The sequence below is a fragment of the Ischnura elegans genome, chromosome X (genome assembly GCF_921293095.1).
Source record: "Ischnura elegans chromosome X, ioIscEleg1.1, whole genome shotgun sequence".
Lineage (NCBI taxonomy): Eukaryota > Metazoa > Arthropoda > Insecta > Odonata > Coenagrionidae > Ischnura > Ischnura elegans.
The window spans coordinates 104,666,040-104,685,517 of record NC_060259.1 but is presented as its reverse complement, the minus strand read 5'-3'; the positions used below and the strand labels follow the sequence as shown (position 1 = coordinate 104,685,517).

The window sequence follows — 19,478 nt, the reverse complement described above, 5'->3', positions numbered from 1 at the left end:
TGCCGTCAGCAAATCTCAGCATACTAATTCAATTGGATATTGTAATTCCATTTCCTCTTAGATTTCCTTGATGGCCCTCTCAATGTATACATTAAAGTTTCGGAAGATAGGGTACTCCCTTGTCTCACTCCTTCTCTTATTCTTGCTTCTGCACAGTTGGGCCCAAATTTTATCGCAGCTACTTGGTTCTTATATAGCCTGTGCACAATTATACGATTATTGTAGAGCAATCCAATTTATTTCAGAACTCTGGGCACTGTATTCCATTTTACGTTATCGAAAGCCTTCTTCAAGTCGATAAATACTAAGGAAATCGGTTTGTTCTTCTACATTCTCTTGTCTGTGAGCAGCCTTATAGCAAGATTGCATCTCTTGTTCCCTTGTTTTTCCTAAATCGGAGTTGGTCCTCATCCAGGAATTCTTCTTCTCTTCGTTGTATTCTTTTGTAGATGACTCTCGTCAGTATCTTCGACGCATGTGTCGTCAGGCAGATGATCCTAAAATCTTTACCCTTCTCTACTCTCTTGTTCCACTGAATAGGAGCGTCTCCTTTCCGAAGTGACTAGAGATGTTGGGTACATATCGCAGATGGTTTTGTAAAGTTTATTTTTAGTATTTTTTCCTGTATTTTTTAATAAGGCCTGTTGGTATCTCATCTATTCCTGCAGCCTTATTCTTTCGCAGGTGTCTTAACGCAGCGTCAAAATACCTTTTCTCTCTTCTCTAGATCTTAAGATGCTGGCTCCCATGTCATCCTTTTCTACTTCACTTTCCTCTTCGATAATGTTAGAGCTGAGTTTGCTTACGTTGTATAAATCCTCCAGGTATTGTTTCCATCTCTTCACCTTGTCTTCGTTTTCAATCGAAATATTTCCATACTTGTCCTTTATTGCATTACATCTTTTACTCCTTTCCTTGAAATGGTACCTCACTATTCTGTTGGCCGCTTCCACATTCCCTTGCAGGAGGTTCTTTGGCGCATACTCGTATAGATTTATGGACTCGCATAGATGGCGCAATTCCTTATTCTCTTGTAGCAAGCCTTACCTTCTTCAGTTTTCACATTCTTATATTTTTTCTATCCTTCAATAAGGTCTAGGACTTCATCCGTGATACATGGCTTATTCCTAGCATTGCTCCAATCACCTAAAACACTAAAGGTTGTCTTCACCCCTTACCTGTTTGATTACTTCCGTGATATCTTCGTATAAGTTTTCAATTTCATTATCCTCGTAGTCTATCGTGGGAATGTAAACCTGCACCACTACGATATCTATCGGTTTAGTCTCTTACTTTACCATAACTATCATTTAATTTTACTGCAGGGAGCTTTTCATACGCATTCCGGCACTCCTTCCGAGCATTATCTCAACCCCAGCATTGCCGTTATGACATCCCGTGTGTATAATCCTTAAGTTTCCACTCCAAAAGTCTCTCTCTTTCTCTCCAGATCATTTCATTTCGCTGAATCCTGGCTCGTCGCGGTTCAATCTTTGCATTTCAACCTTAAAAGATATTCCAGCCAACCGCAGCACCGTGGTCGGAAATCGAAAAACGCCGGACAAAAGTCCGAAATGGCTTTTTTTGAGGTAGACAATTGAAATTTGGCACAAATACGGGGAAATAGTTGCTGATTTTGAAATAGTAAGTCATTTTTATTAAGTCTCAGCCGTTACGGAGTTACGGAGGCTTAAACATGACGAAATTTCGAAAAACACGCCATTTATCATTTTTCTTCGAAAATGTAAAAAGTTACGCAGATGGTAGAGCAGTGGATGGATTTTCATGAAATTTTTAACATGTTCATCTGTCATTATAGTTTCTTGCTTGTACTTTGCATAAGTTTCAGACATTTTTGTTGATATTTGTGTGCTGTAATGTATCAAAATGGCGGAAGCTTTTTTCAAGCAAAATTTCACTTAAAGCAGTCATTATCTTTTTTATAAGAAATATGTATGTCGAGATATTTCGTAATAATACTAAGAAAACATATTTAAACGTTTGTCTGCAAAAGGTTTGGGAAAAAGTTTGCGGCCCTGAGAGAAAATTCGAATTTTCGACCGCGCGTCGCGGTCCGGCTCCACGCGGCGGACCCCGGTAATATCGATTGCGTGTGATGGTTGAAGTTCTTTGCACCTAAATTCCTCAAATTTGCCTTTTTCAGGCAAAAAAAACTTTTGTGGATTTCCTAAGGTTCTATATCGAAGATATTTTGAAAGCAGTATTGGTCATTAGGTCATAAAATGGCGGACATTTTGTTAGGCAAAAGTTAACATAAAGTAGTCATTATCTCTGGTTTTAGAAAAATGTATATCATGATTTTTTGTCAGGGTATTAAGTAAACATAATTTTAAAGTATTCTGCAAAAATCTGCGGAAAAAGTTTGCGACCCTGAGAAAAAATTCCAATTTTCGATCGCGTTTCGCGGCCCGGCTCGGCTCAGCGCGGCCTCGAAACTCCGACTCCTCGCACTGACGAATTTCTGAGGACCTTAATGTCCTGTATTCGCCTTACTCAAGACATCCATGCTGTCAATGATAACCAAATGTCATATATTTATTATCATGGAGGGATACTATATCCAGCGCATGTGTTTGTAGACTGTGATGCCTAACTGTGATGAATATGCTTTTCTTCGGTTACTCCACGGAATTTTCCGAGTAATTATGAACTCCTTCAATTCCTGAGTGCACATGAGGGTGTTTTGTTCCTCATACACTCTTTAGTGGAAGGTTGTTGGGTTGGCTGTTTTCCCTTTCCACTCTCTTTCAATTTTCAATCTGCAAGCCGTCAAATCCCTCCGCCTTCACAGCACCATGCGACTCGGTCCCTGATGCCTTGTCTACACTACACACTTAACTTAAGTGACTTCACTTAAATATAATCTTAAATGTGGTGCGGTAGCTACACTTGAGCTTTAAGTCGACTTCAGCACCGTGATTGTCTATATCGGGAAACAGTTATGTTGACAGATGAAGGTCTAGGAGAGCAATTAGTGATTCTTTGATCCAAAGCGACTGTTATTTGAAATAAACTTCCAAACTCCGTGAATTAACCATTTTGGATTCAGAAGGTTAAAAGGAAAGACCGTTTTCAGTTCCTGAGGGAACGCTATATGGCGAGAGGTGATGGAGCCAGAGGAATTTAGAATTACTAAGCGTGACTTCGTGGAATGACATGTTCATAACGTAAACAAAAACACTTATTGCTAGTCAAATTCCACTGCTTTATTAAAACCATTGATGTTAAATTTCAACCATTAATTCCTCCCACGTCCAATGAAATCGCCACATCTTATCTCCCTCGGCATCCCTAGGACTAACATTAAAGCCCTATGCAATAGTTTCAATAACAGTGTGTGGGAAGTTACTGAGTGCATTCGTTTACGTTATTTTCGATTATGACACCATGGAAAATAAACTGTTTTACCGGATCCTCTGCCGTCGTCTCATTGTCAGTCTTAAAATTCCTTAAAACGTTTCTAAGTTTTATAAATCGAGTTTCACCGTGAGCAACAGGCATAGCAATTAGTTTTCACGGAAATAAAACCAACAATAAGATGAGAAACACTACAAAATAAATTCGTCGAATTAATATCCCCAACACTAGAAATTAACTAACGAAATAGAACGCTCAATAACCACATCATACAATACAGCACAACTTAGAACATAATCAACGGGATGATGTGAGATGGGTATTATGTGCCATTTACAACACATGAAGAGCTTCAACCGTGCGGAAACAGTTGCCTACGCAATTTAAGTTGGGTTCTAAGATGACTTAAGTGGAGGTGTACTTAAATGAAGCTGGTGACACCTACACTACCAACTTAAGTACAGAGCCAACTTAAGTAGTCACTTAAGTTACTAGTGTAGACCCGGCATGAGGGTGTTTTTATGACACCGCCCACCCTTTAACAGTTATGATGGGTTTTCCCTGGGTGGACCTTCCCTTTCCTTTAAAGAAAATGCATGTTGAGCAGTAGTTCTATCTTGGAATTTGTGGTGAAGTGATGTGGTGAAGTGAATTTGGAGAAATCTGTTCTGAAAAAATATTTTTTTACTCGCGATATTGAGTGTGAGTGATAGGAATCCCTACCGATTTTTTTTTCTATTGTTTACATCGGTGTTTTTTTCCTCAGCAATCCACACCTTATTCGAGGTAAGATATATTTCCATGTGTTTTTGCCTGGTGTTAGTCATTCGAGCTTTTTCGTCCCAGGTTTCTTACGTCCCTTGAACTATTTTTTACAAACTTTCCTCAATACCGATTTTTCACCCCTACTTTCTGGTGTTATGTAGCCTATCGTTGTTGAACAATTTGTGGAATGGGTAGATTCATTCTATCACATTAATTTTCAGACCTTAGACAAGTTTTTCAGTCCTTATTGGATATGTCTTCCAATTTTATCACACAGCTTGAGCTCCATAATAGATTGATGGGCATAAAGTTCAAATCACCAACTGAAAAAATGGAATATTTGGTGGATTTTCTTGTGCGAAGATTTGATTTAGGTCAATTTGATGACCCCAATGGAAGTCTTCGTGAATTTGTCAGAATAAGCTTTTTGTTGCCCTACTTGCAAAGGTGGAATAGAAGTACTCGGAATAAAAATACATTTTTAAAGCGTAATAACGCATGGCTCATGGAGTCGATGAACTTTCCTGACACCGTGCGTCAGTATTTGACTAGCACTTCTGCTGTGACTAGTAAGTACCATCCGGTGAAAACCTTTCTTTTTCATTGAACGACATAATATTTTTATTCTTGGGTTATTTACTTTTAAATAATTACTTCCTAGGTTCACTGGGAAGGCCGGAAATAGATTTTAGTGTTCCCTCGGAGAGATCAAAAAGACGTAAGGTCCAAAATATTAAAATGTCTTCCTCTGCTGCGGAGCTCGCATTGGCAACCTGGATTTGGAGTTTGAGGGAGGAAGGAGATATTACGGCCGCCGAACTAATTTCCGAAGGAACGACAACCACTCCTAGTAGGGCGAGAAGAGTTATGTCTAAATGGAGAAAAAGGGATAATCCCCAGAGGGAAATGACCCCTGAAGAAGCCGTGTCTCTCGTTATTACAACTGAGCTAACGAAGAGTCAGTAAAATACACTGAGACGCTCGGCTCAAAATTATGGACACAAGCTTTATCCAAGCTACGATAGAGTCTTAAACGCGAAAAGTATGGCATACCCCGAAGGAATCAGGGTAACTGAAAACATGTGCGAAGTGAGTCTTCAAACTCTTAAATCACACAGCTTCGCGAATTCTGTCATACATTTCAACTGCTGAAACATCATATGATGAAGTAGATTGCACACTAGTGTGCAAATATGGATTTGATGGCAGTTCGGGCCATGCCCAATATAAGCAATTGTGGGAACTATCTGACTCATCAGATGAGTATTTAATTATGAGCTCCCTGGTGCCACTTAGGTTACTAAATGACAATACAGGTATGAGATTTACGTGTCTATTTTATCTGTAATTTATCTAATTGGAATCATTACGGGAATTTTTAGTAATTTTAATATTCCAGGTGAGATACTATGGGCGAATCCTCGGCCATCTTCTACGAGATTTTGCCGGCCTATTCGCCTTCAGTGGCTAAAAGAGACTAGAGAAGTTGCGAAAGCAGAGAGAGATTACATAAAAGAACAGATTATTGGATTGGATAAATTGAATTTTAGGGGTTATTCAGTAGCATTCAATTTGCTATTAACAATGATAAACGGAAAAGTAAGGCCAATTCCAATCTCAAATGCAGTAAAATAATATATGGCTTAAATTATTAACCTTAAAAAATATTCTCTTAGGCCTTATTCTTCTTCCTCACAACCCCGGCTAATCCGCACTTCGAACCTTCTCACTTCGGTCGGGGACAGGAAAGAAACCCCATGAAAGTACAGGGCAGGCATGTAGAACCCAGCTGCTTTGGAGTCGCACAGCAAAATACCAAATCTTAACCCGGAGGTTTACCATGTTTATTTTGTAATATTTCGTACCTTAGCATCTAAATATAGTATCCCTCCATTATAATAAATACATGACATTTGCTTATCATTGACAGCATGGACGTCTTGAGTAAGGCGAACACAGGACATTAAGGTCCTCAGAAATTCGTCAGTGCGAAGAGTCGGAGTTTCGAGGCCGCGCTGAGCCGAGCCGGGCCGCGAAACGCGATCGAAAATTGGAATTTTTTCTCAGGGTCGCAAACTTTTTCCGCAGATTTTTGCAGAATACTTTAAAATTATGTTTACTTAATACCCTGACAAAAAATCATGATATACATTTTTCTAAAACCAGAGATAATGACTACTTTATGTTAACTTTTGCCTAACAAAATGTCCGCCATTTTATGACCTAATGACCAATACTGCTTTCAAAATATCTTCGATATAGAACCTTAGGAAATCCACAAAAGTTTTTTTTTGCCTGAAAAAGACAAATTTGAGGAATTTAGGTGCAAAGAACTTCAACCATCACACGCAATCGATATTACCGGGGTCCGCCGCGTGGAGCCGGACCGCGACGCGCGGTCGAAAATTCGAATTTTCTCTCAGGGCCGCAAACTTTTTCCCAAACCTTTTGCAGACAAACGTTTAAATATGTTTTCTTAGTATTATTACGAAATATCTCGACATACATATTTCTTATAAAAAAGATAATGACTGCTTTAAGTGAAATTTTGCTTGAAAAAAGCTTCCGCCATTTTGATACATTACAGCACACAAATATCAACAAAAATGTCTGAAACTTATGCAAAGTACAAGCAAGAAACTATAATGACAGATGAACATGTTAAAAATTTCATGAAAATCCATCCACTGCTCTACCATCTGCGTAACTTTTTACATTTTCGAAGAAAAATGATAAATGGCGTGTTTTTCGAAATTTCGTCATGTTTAAGCCTCCGTAACTCCGTAACGGCTGAGACTTAATAAAAATGACTTACTATTTCAAAATCAGCAACTATTTCCCCGTATTTGTGCCAAATTTCAATTGTCTACCTCAAAAAAAGCCATTTCGGACTTTTGTCCGGCGTTTTTCGATTTCCGACCACTGTGCGCAGGTCCTAAGTGATCTCACGTTCCATATTTCTATCCTCTTAACTTTATCACAGCTGACCGATTTACTCCCTCGGGCAGTCCCCGCCCGGAGATCCGAATGGGGGACTACTTTACCTCTCAAATATTTTACCTGTGAGAGTTCCATTACTTCCGATATTTCAATAATTGGAGTATCAACGACTCCTACAGATAATAATGTGGTGGTTTACACTTGACTTCCAATTCGCAGTACCACAGCCGTTACAGCAAATGTTTCCACGCCTACAATGAAATCTGTGTCGTTTCACTGACCACTCTTGTCTCCATCTTCACTCGCATAAAGATGACCCTTCTCCCCTGGGTGGTGAGAGGGCTTATTGTTGGCGGCCTAATATCACGGCATATTCACAGGCTAAATTAGAAATTTAGATGGCCTATCTTACACAGGGTATCTTATGGCTTATCTTACCCATAACACCTCGGAATGCCGTCGCTTATTGTCTACGATTGCTAATTCGACAAGTTTTCTCTTTTATACCCAAGGGCGTACCCAGGATCAAAACTAGGGGGGAGGGCAAGCCATGGTTGTTCAAGTTGTAGGTAAGATTTAAGCATAGAAAAGGTGAATGAAATCAACATTTTAAGGAAACTGTGACAGCTCTTTATTAGTTTTTAAAATTATTTGCTTGAAAAAATATTATTTTCGTTAAAGACATTTGCGATTTTTACATCTAGGGGGCTGCTGCCCCCTCCTGACCCTTGCTGGGTACGCCCATGTTTATACCGCAGCTATAACCTCTTTCTGTGGCAGTCGACGCACCATCTGCAGCCCTTTGGACTCGGCCTCAGTGGCTTAAAGTTCAGCCGCGAGAACAGTCATATGTCAAGATTAATTTCCCTAAAATGACTTTTCCCCCTTGTCGGGCGTTTTACTCTCAACATGGTCATATGCGACGTGTTTCACAGGTCAACACAATAATCACACAAACCTATGAGGTATGAAATATTGAAGGCGATACCCTGTAGAATCCGAATACACCCTTCTAAACTTCCTTGGAAAAAATTGAAAAAATGACTTCTGGCCAGCTCTTTTCGATTTAGGACCACGCCTTCGTCCCTCCTCCTGGCTGCCCGCCCCTAATAATTTCTGACTTGCGGGTCGGCCACGTTGTCGTGGCCGTGCCCCTGGAGTGTATCCCCGCGGGCCCGCCCAGGGTTTTGTTTTTGCTGCCTGAATTAGAGCATTTATTTAAAAAACGAAATCCATGCACATCCCATATGCAAAATATTTCTCAAATTTTGCGGTGCTAGTCTAATATAGAACATATTACGTTCACTCTCCTGTCAAAAAATATCAAAAGCTAATAATCTCACATGCTTTGGAGCTAGAAGTTTACTAATAAATTAACTGCAATAATTTAGTGCATGCTTTCCGGGAAAATGGAAAGGTGGAAACTTATTCTGTGTTAAATAAATGACAATCAATAAATAATTGCAATTCTTTACGCAATTACACTCATTACTGACATTAATAAAATTTGAATTTTAAGCTGGCAGCTGCGAAAAGATGAAATTCGGTACATTTCAAAATTGGACTGACCTACGACCATTTTCGTATTCAATGAATAACGCTGATAAAGTGATGTATTTTATCACTTATTATTCTGACGTTTTTTTTAAAGAAGGCATCATTCCAAATTTCATCAAAAGCTTTGACGCAAAACAAAACCCCAACTCACGATGTCTCTTAAGCATGCTTCTTCAACCCACAAACTGATCTCTCTTACGGTTTTCCCCATGTTATTTATAAATAGGACACAATGCATCCTCTCAATGGGTCGTATTTTGATCTTTCTCGCATCGAATCACCCGTTTGATACTTACATTCAGGGCCAGAACTAGGAGTTTTGCCAGGGGGGGCAAAGATCAGTTTGCTGCCCCCCTACCTTAATCCCCCTCCCACCTACCCAACCGCAAAAATATGATACCTTCATAAGCTATTTTTGAAATACTGTTGTTGAAATTACTTATTATATTATTATGTTTCCTATTAAGAAGTTTTATTCACATAATTGTTTGATAATTAATAAATTATTAATAATTCTCAAAAAATGTAATTTAAAATTTAAATAACTTTTTAAAATAAACTTTCCAAATTTTGCTGCCTCCTGAAATCTTCCGCCCGGGGCCCCACTGCCTCGCACAGGTTCTGGGCTGCTTCTTAACATGCACTCTTTCTTTGAACAGAGCTTGGGCAACCACGAATTTGACGACGAAGTTGCAGGACTAGTTCCCTTCGTGAAGAACATAAGCACGCCCGTGTTGGCGGCAAACCTGGACTCAACGGAAGAGCCGACGCTGAAGCCTTACATCAAAGCGTCAGTGGTGCTGCGACTCAGCGGCACGCGGGTGGGAGTGATTGGCTACCTCACTCCAGCCACAAAGGTAAGACATTATTTTGGTGGTGATAATGTCACATGGGCTACGATATGGAGGGATGTAAGCTAACGTCATGCACAACAGTAAAAACTGCTTGTTGCGGTGATCACGTTGGTGCGTGGGTAAGCTTGTTGGGCCATGCGGAGGAAATTTTTGCAAAAGACGTGCCAATCATATGAATAAACCACATGCATGCCTAAAACATATATTTTGACTTGTCTAATATATTATTTCCTGCAACATATCTCGTTTACAGAAACACAACCACTTTTTTCGAATAAAAATTGATAACTTTATTTTACTCAGCGGCTCACCTACAGCGGAATTCAATCGTTAGTAGGAGAAGTAGTTTTAAAAACGGATTAATAAATATTGAAGACTCAAACTTGTTCAATCTTACTTAAGATATCCATATATCCATTTACTGCTGGAATTATTTATATACTTTTCAACGCTAATTGCGGACAGCTATCAATAGTCACACGCAGAGGCGCAGCTAGGAATGGGGGGTTTAGGTGCAACTAATAGCGGGGTGTGTGGGGGTATGGAATACCCACCAGGATAAGCGCTAGGTGCGAGATTAATGAATTGCGGAATTTTAAACTAAGTGATTCAAAATGGTGAGTTTTACGGCTTTCTGAGGATGTTTTATTAATCCTTTCACTATTCTATCAGTAATATCAATCCAATTAAGTAAAATGTATTAAACACAAAATTTCTCAAAGCTCTGGGGGGGTTTTAACCCCCAAAACCCCCCCCTCGCTGCGCCAGTGGTCTCACGGGCCTCCTGCTGTTCCCGAACTATATCCATTCTGCGTTGTAGATACAACATTGTATTCCGAGAGAATAAAATCTCTTGCTATTTCTTCGTTAATAAATGCTACTTAGAATTTGAGTAGGTACCTTTTGCTAACAAGTTGCACAAAACATTTCCGGTTAATTTGTTCTCCCGAAAGCATTCCGTAAGATGACAGCAAACGATGCGATTTTTCTCTTCATTACCTGATCTGAATTAAATTTGTATTTTAGCTCTTTCCTAATGTCCCGAATAACAATTCACAGCCTGATAGCACAATATCACTGCAACAAAAAGCAACGTTATGAATTGGAGAGCAAGGAATAATAACCATCCTGAAGCACTCCATCAATATTTAGCCGTTTTCAGCCATTACACGTTTTATAGAATAGCTTTGTTTTCCAGATAATTTCTGAGGAAAATAAATGCTATTCTAATCATGAAATTTTTTCTCCGATTCATTACGTTGCTTCTTTTCTAAGTGATCTTTTGCTTTATTTTTTCTGTTGATTTTGATCTGATATCAATCGGTGGTGACTGGGGAACTTGCATGAATTTTTTTTATTTCATAGGCGGATAGAAAATTATTTTCTGAATACAACAAAGAAAACCGCATGTAAATCTGAGTTTTCCTTCGCGAGATATTTAATGATAAATATAACGAATTTTAAAGCGCGGGAAAAACTCCCTCACCCCCCAAGCCACTGCCGACGAAGCCTCGATGACGTCAAAGGTGCCTAAACATCGCGCGAAGCTATTGTTGTGATTTTTTGTAATAGTTGCCAGCAGTTGTGAGAGCTTCGTTTGTTAGACGTGTTGATTATTTTATATTTAAAGATAAATATCCGACGATAGAGGCTTGGAAGCCCTCGTATTTTGCATTATTTATAATATTAATATCTGAGTAAGGGCATAAAATATAAAACTGGAGCAGTTAAACCAAAAATTTGATAATACCTAAATAACATCGTTGTAGGAGTCTGAGCCACGGCCATTGGAAGGGGGATACGTTAATTGTAAGTTGATGTTATCGACGGCATATCATTCATTTAAGTATGTAATTAGAACGATTTTGATGTTTACTAATGTCCGCTTAGCTTTTATATACATTAACTTCATCCGTTTATTCGTAGGTACCGGAGAATTCGTCGTTTAGGACTGTCTGTGCTTGTATTATGGGGTGAATTCCAGTCAATGCAACTTTTGCTCGCTGATTGGAGACATCTAGGAACATTTTGTGCCAAAATAGTGTTATTTTCAACGTGACATCTCCCGTTAAGCTACTGATTATAATCACAGTGCCAGTGGTTGTAATGCACAAAGTTTGACAAGGTTGAAAAATATCGGCCAAGAGTTATCAGTGTTCCATCGTGATTGAATTGTAAAAAGTGCTATTACGCTATCGATAAATGTCTAACAGTAGTGTAAAAATTGTCAGTGGCGTGCTAATCTCCGTTGTTCACGCTATTGAAATGAAAACTACGTGTGTAGTTTGTTATTCCATTATTTCAACGAATAGTAGTGAGAAATGTCACCTGTGTGGGCTAATTTCAGGGTTTAAATCAGTGAATAAATAGTTGTATTCATCATAACGAGTTCTGTTATTGTAAGTAGTACGTGATGAATTTAAGAATGTGATAGTGACATCCAGTTTTTGATAAGATTATTTGCCTATTTCCCACTATATTTTTATGGTATATGCTAGTATATTGTTTATGGATTTACCTATATTATTGAAATAGGTTTTAGCTTGTGTGTGTGTTGGCAGCGGAACCGATTCGCGATCTCACATGTGGATTGTGTGCAGACTGTTTTGCTGTGAATTCGTACCGTAGGGCGGATAGGACAACCTTCTCCGTTAATCCGGTGTTGCCAAATTCAACAGCACAGCTTACTCTAATGTCAACAGCACAGCTTACGATCGTTATCCTCCAGTATTACAAGTTTCTTTTACAACTCGATTTGCCGCCGACGTATAGCAATAATTTGTCTTAACAAATTCCATGAGGGTCGTGGCATCAAATTTTGGTGTCCTAAAAAAAGGCTGGAGTTCTAACACCCCATGCCACACGCCTTTCAGGCGGCTTGCGGGGTATTATGTAGACTTAGATGAATTACAGGGTACTATTCGAACGAGTGGCAACGTTATCATCCATTTTTCTGATAACCAAAACACACGAAGTGAAACGCTTGTACTTCATCATCCCGATGCCGCATTATTAATATCCCAAGTAATAATCTAGGCACAATAGTAATAGGAAAACTTGCCCAAGAATAACAGAACAAAATAAAGTGACGATGAGCGGCTAAATACTCCCTCAAAACAAATTTTACACCATGCGCTCAGCGTATTTCCCTACTCCCTATGGTTGTTTAGGCACCTATGACGTCACGCCTGGCCTCGGCAACGCTCGGGTGTCTTCGCACAGTGGTCGGCTCAGAGAAATTTATCTCGATTTTAAATGCAATTTTTTTATTTCTTTTGATGTTGAATGGAGAAGCTGAAGGTATTTTTGCGAGCTAATGTATCCATTTGACTTATTCAAAATAGTTTTTAGAGCAATCTACGACCCATGCAAGTTCCTCCTTTCTTCAGAATTTTTCGCACCAAGGCGGCTGCGCCCAAATGGCTGTGCCCAGACCCTGGATCCACCCGCTGATCATGTCTGGGATAGAACAAGGGGTTCCCTTCCCCACTTGCTTTAACCCCGTTTGCTTATCCACAAAGATATCTGATACCAAATTAGTCAACCTTCCTTTCACCACAGAAATGTGTTCAAACCATCTCGAAATTACTGCGTCTCACTGAAAATATATTTCAGAGATCAATCATGTTAAATAAGGTTAATATATAGTTATATGTGTTATCAGAGACTGAAAAACAATGAATAGCAAATGCTTTGATCGAGGCTAACTAAAATTGTTCTCTACATAGGAAATTTCACAGCTTGGGAAGGTGAAACTTTTTCCTGAAGTGGAGAGTGTGGCAAAGGAAGCCGCCAAGCTGAAAGCCGAAGGGGTGAGGGTCATAATTGCACTCGGTCATTCTGGGTACAAAACTGATTTGGATATTGCTCAAAATGTGCCTGATGTTGACCTTGTCATTGGTGGACATACAAATACATTCCTTTATACAGGTGAGAATATCATAGGTTTCATATTTCCCAGAATTGATTGATAGGATTGATAATGGCTTAAAGGTCCTCTGTAATTGCAGCATGCCTTGCCGTGTCGATTGGAGACCTTTAAGCCATTATCTAATGCAATGCGCAACTTACTTTTGATAGTCATAATGTTATATGATTGCCCTCTCCCATATGACTTAACAGATAAAGATGTCTCTCTCAGATATTTGAAGCAACATAAATTCTCATGAAATTACGCAGCTGGATACAGGTAGCATCTGCTGGTCAAACAAATCATAAAACACCAAATGTTTCTTCAAAAAGGATTAAAAAAGGAGAAATACATTAATGTGAAAAGGATTAGATGACAGTGGCGTAGCCACAGTGGGTTTTTGGGTTACAACCCCCCCTTGAGCCATTAAAAGAGATGCCAAAAATTAGTGTGATGGCCTCCATAGATAACTTTTCTTAGATACTCATACAAAGTTATTGTTTTTGAGTCCTAAAAAACATCACGTTTTCAACATCAAAAATCCCAAAATCTACTGGAGGAGGACCCACATTTGCCCTGGTATAGTGGCAAATCTATGGGGGGGGGGGTACCCCCTACTTAGCCCCTCCTTGTCCCCATCCTGGATCCGCCACTGCCCTGGCGTGTTTTCCATACACCTTGGAAGGGCCCCAAAATGTCTGTTAAACCCCCCATTTCAAAATTCTGGCTACGCCACTGTTAGATGACAGCAGACTTGAGTGGAGAGATGATTTAAACCAATGTTAATATTGTTGACCAGTGATCATTATATTTCTTCAAAAATTTCCTAGAAATACGTTGTTGGATGAAGAAAGATGTGAGGCTTTCCCGGCATGTTTAAGTTGATGATGCCGGGTTTCCCGTCGGGCGAGGCTCTCCATCTCTGCCGATGTTTTGATGGCCGTGTCGCCCATCGTCACCAGGGATTGATGACGATGGGCGACACAGCCATTGAAACGTCGGCAGATATGGACAGCCTCACCTGGTGGGAAACCCGAAACATCTTCAACATGTTGTTGGATGGATGGAAATAAAAATTCTTTTTTGTTACATAGGTACTCTACCATTTCAACATTGTTGCTTTAAAATAATCACAAAATTACCTATTCAGTGCCTACAACTGCAAAACCTTAAGTTAATGAAAGTAACATAATTTTCTCATTTAGTGGTGAATATGTGCAGTTACTTTGTTTGAATTCAGAGAAAGTTTTTATAAAGAGGCCATTAAATTAGGAGGTACTCATTTATAAGATTGTTAAAAAAACAATTTATTCTTAACGGGAATGTGGATATGATTTAGGCACAACTATCAAGAGCACTTGAGAGTGCACCTAATATTGCCAAGTTTTTATGCATTGCCACCATAAAATATGCTTCAGAGTCTATATTTTACATATGCATGAAATATTTTCATATGTTCAATACATTTTATCATTAGCCACTGATTTGGGCAAATGCTTGTTGGTTGTAGTAATTTTTAAGTAGTCATTACATATCAAGCAAATCCAGCATATTTCATATTTTCTAATTATGTACTTATACTGAATTAGGTTCATGTATGGAGGGAAATGTCTGGGTTCCTCTTTTGGCTGAGTTCCACTTTATTATGTTATTTCTAGGTACTCCTCCGGACTCAGAAAAGCCGGTTGATGTGTATCCAAAGATAGTGCAGCAGAAATCAGGAAGAAAAGTAGCAGTTGTCCAAGCATTTGCATATACAAAATATCTTGGCTATTTAAATGTGGCCTTTGATGAAGATGGAGAACTTGTCCGGTATGGAGGAAACCCCATCCTTTTAAATTCTGAAGTTCCTGAAGGTAAAACACTGTGTTCACTATTCCATATGTGCAGCCTGATATGAAATTCTTCTACCCTAAAGTAATCTTTTTTCTTAAATTTGGAGCAAACTTGAAACTTGACACATTCAGAATGAAAAAGGTCCACAGTATGACCTGGTGCAATGCCCAATTGCAGATCATTTGCCAATGCGTAGCTCACGGCTGTGGCTAGGAAATTTAATGGTGGAGGGATTGTTGGAGAGGAGAGGCCACAGGAATGTTATACAGGGGGAATGAATTTTTGGGGGTCATTGTTTGGTGGGGGTGATCTAAGATTATATCTAGCATAAATATTAGAGGGGGTTGAAGCTCCAATTACCTAATATTCTATGGTCATTCCACTCAAATTATAGACAATGTTTTTGCCCTCAAGTCACCAATTTCCAACCAAATTTAGCAAATTGTATTCACTTGATTAGAAAAGAACAACTCTTTTTGCCATCTATGCATCGATTTAGAAGAAATTGAAATTTTTTAAAACTATGACTATACAATAGCGTCTTCACATTATACATGCAATAAACAATAATAAGCAACCCTACAATTCGTTGGACATTTTTTCTTTCAGTGCAATTTTATTTAGGGATTTCAATTCAAAAATTTGATTGTTAGTTGTGTTTTATTGACCAAATTTGAATCAGCACTTTTTGTATCAAAATGTGGTCTACTGATGCAATAATAGACAAAATTTCTGCCCCCCGTATTATGATAAAAGGTAGAGTTAAAATGACATAAAACATTCCTCATGATCATGTACCGAGTGTAATCAATTACTTCCTATGTCACTAGTCACTCTAAATATACCATTTGAACAATAAAAATATGTGCCGACATTACTGATAGCGATCAAATTAGTACATTATTCCTGTTTTATGCCAAAATGACCATCAGACAAGTGGAGTCAAATGCTTGCTGTATTTTTGCTGTTTTTTTATTGAATGTTGATGAGGATAAAGGAATCTTCTAGGTATTGTCGGGCTCCTTAATTGCAGCCATGCCTCCTACCCTTTTCCTCCCCCCCCCCTCCCCTGAGATCAGGGTTAAAGAATCTTTTGACTTGTACCCTGGACGTTAGGAGTGTGCATCCTTGTGGAACCCACCCAGGATCTTGGTCCAATTTTTTGGCTGCAGCTCTCTTCTAATCCAGATACTCACTGTTCTAATGAGCATCACAGGAAGGGTACACCATTAACTCCTGATCATCCTACCCCTTTGGAGCTTGAAAAAGAAGAAATAACCACTCAGGAGAAGAGAAAGCTTCTAAAATAGAAGCGAGAGCTATGGCCAAAAAATTCAACAAGTCGAAAGACTCTTTAACCCTGACCTGATCCAAAAGGTCAACAAGTCGAAAGACTCTTTCACCCTGATCTCAGGAGAGAAAGGGAAAAAGGGAGGGGGCATCGCTGCAATTGAGGATCCTGATGACACCTCCACGATATGGATAGGGATAGCTGGGAAAATGATGGAAGAGTCCAACATCATCATTTGGCTATGCGACAGGAGTTATCGCTAAGGAAACTGTTTTAACTGTTCCGAGAAAATCATTCTATGAAGAAAATGATCCAGAGATTTTGCTCTAGATGGGAATTCCCAAACTATTTACAAAGCATATTGTGCAAGGAAAGGTCAGGGGTGGTCATATGTGGATTGGCCGTTAGAAAAAATCTGCTCACTGGCCATTGCCAGGGGCTGGCCGGAGGGGAAGAGGATTTTACATTGCTAATGAGGAAAAGACATTGGTTTGAAGGGAAAATGGACTCTCATAAAGGTGGCGCCTGAATAGAGGAGCTGGCATGAGGGCCAATTCTATGTATTCTGGCTGATTTATGTACAATGGCAATGGCTATAAAAGTGATGCAAGTAAAATAGGTGAAATAGGTTGTGTTTGGAATGTGGTTTATTTCAAACCTGATTCGTGAACAGCCATGAAATTCACATGAATTGCCATGAGAAAAAATTCCTCTGGAGCGGGAATCGAACCATGGACCTTTGGCTCTCTGCACCACTCTAAAATTGCCACGGGAATTAAAGAACTTTGATAGCATAGTGGTCTGGGTAGTTTTTGTTTTGTGCTGAAGAATATTAATGAATGAAGGTTTTTACTCAGGAGTTCTCCATATGTATCTCCCTCCACAGATGAAGAAGTATTAAAGGAGCTGGATCGATGGTATCCAAAAGTTGCTTCTCTGTCGGAGAGAGAGACTGGGTCCACTCGAGTATTGCTGGATGGCACACAATCCTTTTGCCGCAATGTGGAATGCAATCTGGGAAATTTGATTGCTGATGCTATGGTTTATTATGTAAGTGTATGAAGCACTAACACTAGCGCAATGAGCTTTTCACAAATAAAGGCAAAATTAAAACATCAACACAATAACTTTCACGGAACCAGAGGAAATAAAAATTGGGGGTACATGTGTAGTTTCAAATTAAAACGATTGAGCTTGGAATATTCTGAATATGTCAATACTTAGGAAGGTCTTGAACTAAGATATTCAGTGAAGTGAATTTAATTCTAGACCACTACAAAAAATTTCAAGCTGTAGGGGTTTGTTACAGAGTATGGTCAAAAATATCTCGCATAATTTGCTAAATATGAACTTATACTTGCAATGCTGCAGAATCATGAAAATTTTACTCTTGTTTCTACATACCTATGATTAACAAAAATTTGGTGCCTTAAGCATTTGAACTCTTGGAAAAACTCCATAAAGTCTGTCATGCATGCACAATGTGCCCAGTTCCATGGTTTATATTGCATTCCTGCTCAGAAAATGCCAACATTTGGTGGCTCTTAAACTAACTCACTGATATATGGTTGTAGAAAGCACTTGCCAAGGTGGACAGTGTATGTGTATAAACTTAAAGGAATACAAGGTTTTCAATTGAAGAGACTGCTGCCAAGGACGAAATTCTTCATGAAAATATCATTTGACTTTGCCAAAATCCGAACCAGGATGTAACAACTGCCTCGGAAGAGGATGACTTGGTGATGTAATTGGTGTTAGGATTGGGTAGGATAATCAATCAATTAACACACGGCTGTATAGGTGTGAGATCTTCATTAGAAAAAACCGGAAGTACAAGTAAGAACAAAAGACATACGAAAAAGGAAGATATTTCAATTATCAGATTACAAATAACAATTGGCAGCATACAAGACCTGCAATCCTGGATATACTAGTTCCAATGTCGGCTGAGCCAAATGATTTTTCCATGAAGAATTTTGTCCTAGGTGTACATAACTTTTTCTCCAAACAAAACTGGAAACAAATTTAAAAAATATTCATTGAAAGAGGAAAAAATGTGTATGTGGAGGGTTAGAGTGCAAAAGATTTTGCTAATATAGGTATTTCTTTTGTTCTTGACCACTAGTTCGCCTATATTAAAATATTAAATCTTGAGGTTTAGGCCATTATTTGTTATTAGCTCATTAAAGGTCATAATAAAAACCATGCCACCATTGGCAAATATCTTTTTTATAAATCATCTAAACTTCAATATTTGATATTTTAAAAAAGATTTTATTCTTTTTCATTCTATTATGATATTATTTCTTTCTCCGAATTGAAAAAATATTCTCTGTAACTTATAAAACAAAAATTCCTGACTTTATGTTTTATTGGAATTTCTTTTTCCTACTTTTTATTTTCGAAACCCAACTGTGGAAAAATCAATTTTTCTGGAAACATAATTTTTTGTTAATATGATTTTGTGATCAGACGTAAGTCTGACAGACCTGATTTCTTTATTGAAATAATAAAATCTTGCCTCATGATGCAACACATTTTTGATCAAGCATGTTATTCATGACTAAAAATTTATATTAACGATGATGACCATGAAATTGTCTTTCGGAAGCACTTTGAAACCTATTCTGGAAAAGGATGGAGTGATGGAGCAATTGCTATTCAGCACGGAGGAGGAATAAGGACCTCAATTGAAGAGACTGCAGCCAAGGGTAAGACCAGTGGAACAGTACCATGAAAGCTAGAATGGGAAAATTTGAATAATTGTGCAAATAATCATGTTCATATTGATAACCTGTAGAGTTAACAGTGCAGTGACAAAATTAAAGAGTTGGGCTGAGGATACCCGGGTACAATAACAAAAATCATTTTGGCCAAAATGATTTTTGTTATTGTTTTCTATGTATACCTATGTACACGCAAAAACCATCTATTTTATATCCCTGAG

General features: G+C 38.6%; 1 protein-coding gene across 1 annotated transcript in view; it reads left to right on the top strand.

Moving 5' to 3' along the window:
* The window catches only part of LOC124171095 (protein 5NUC-like), a 36,149-nt gene that overhangs the window by 11,071 nt on the left and 5,600 nt on the right, over nucleotides 1-19,478 (top strand). The window contains exons 2-6 of the mRNA XM_046550240.1: nucleotides 9,300-9,497; nucleotides 13,223-13,424; nucleotides 15,063-15,260; nucleotides 17,418-17,581; nucleotides 19,143-19,242. Coding sequence (XP_046406196.1) covers nucleotides 9,300-9,497; nucleotides 13,223-13,424; nucleotides 15,063-15,260; nucleotides 17,418-17,581; nucleotides 19,143-19,242 — 862 coding nt within the window. The remainder of the gene's footprint in view (nucleotides 1-9,299; nucleotides 9,498-13,222; nucleotides 13,425-15,062; nucleotides 15,261-17,417; nucleotides 17,582-19,142; nucleotides 19,243-19,478) is intronic.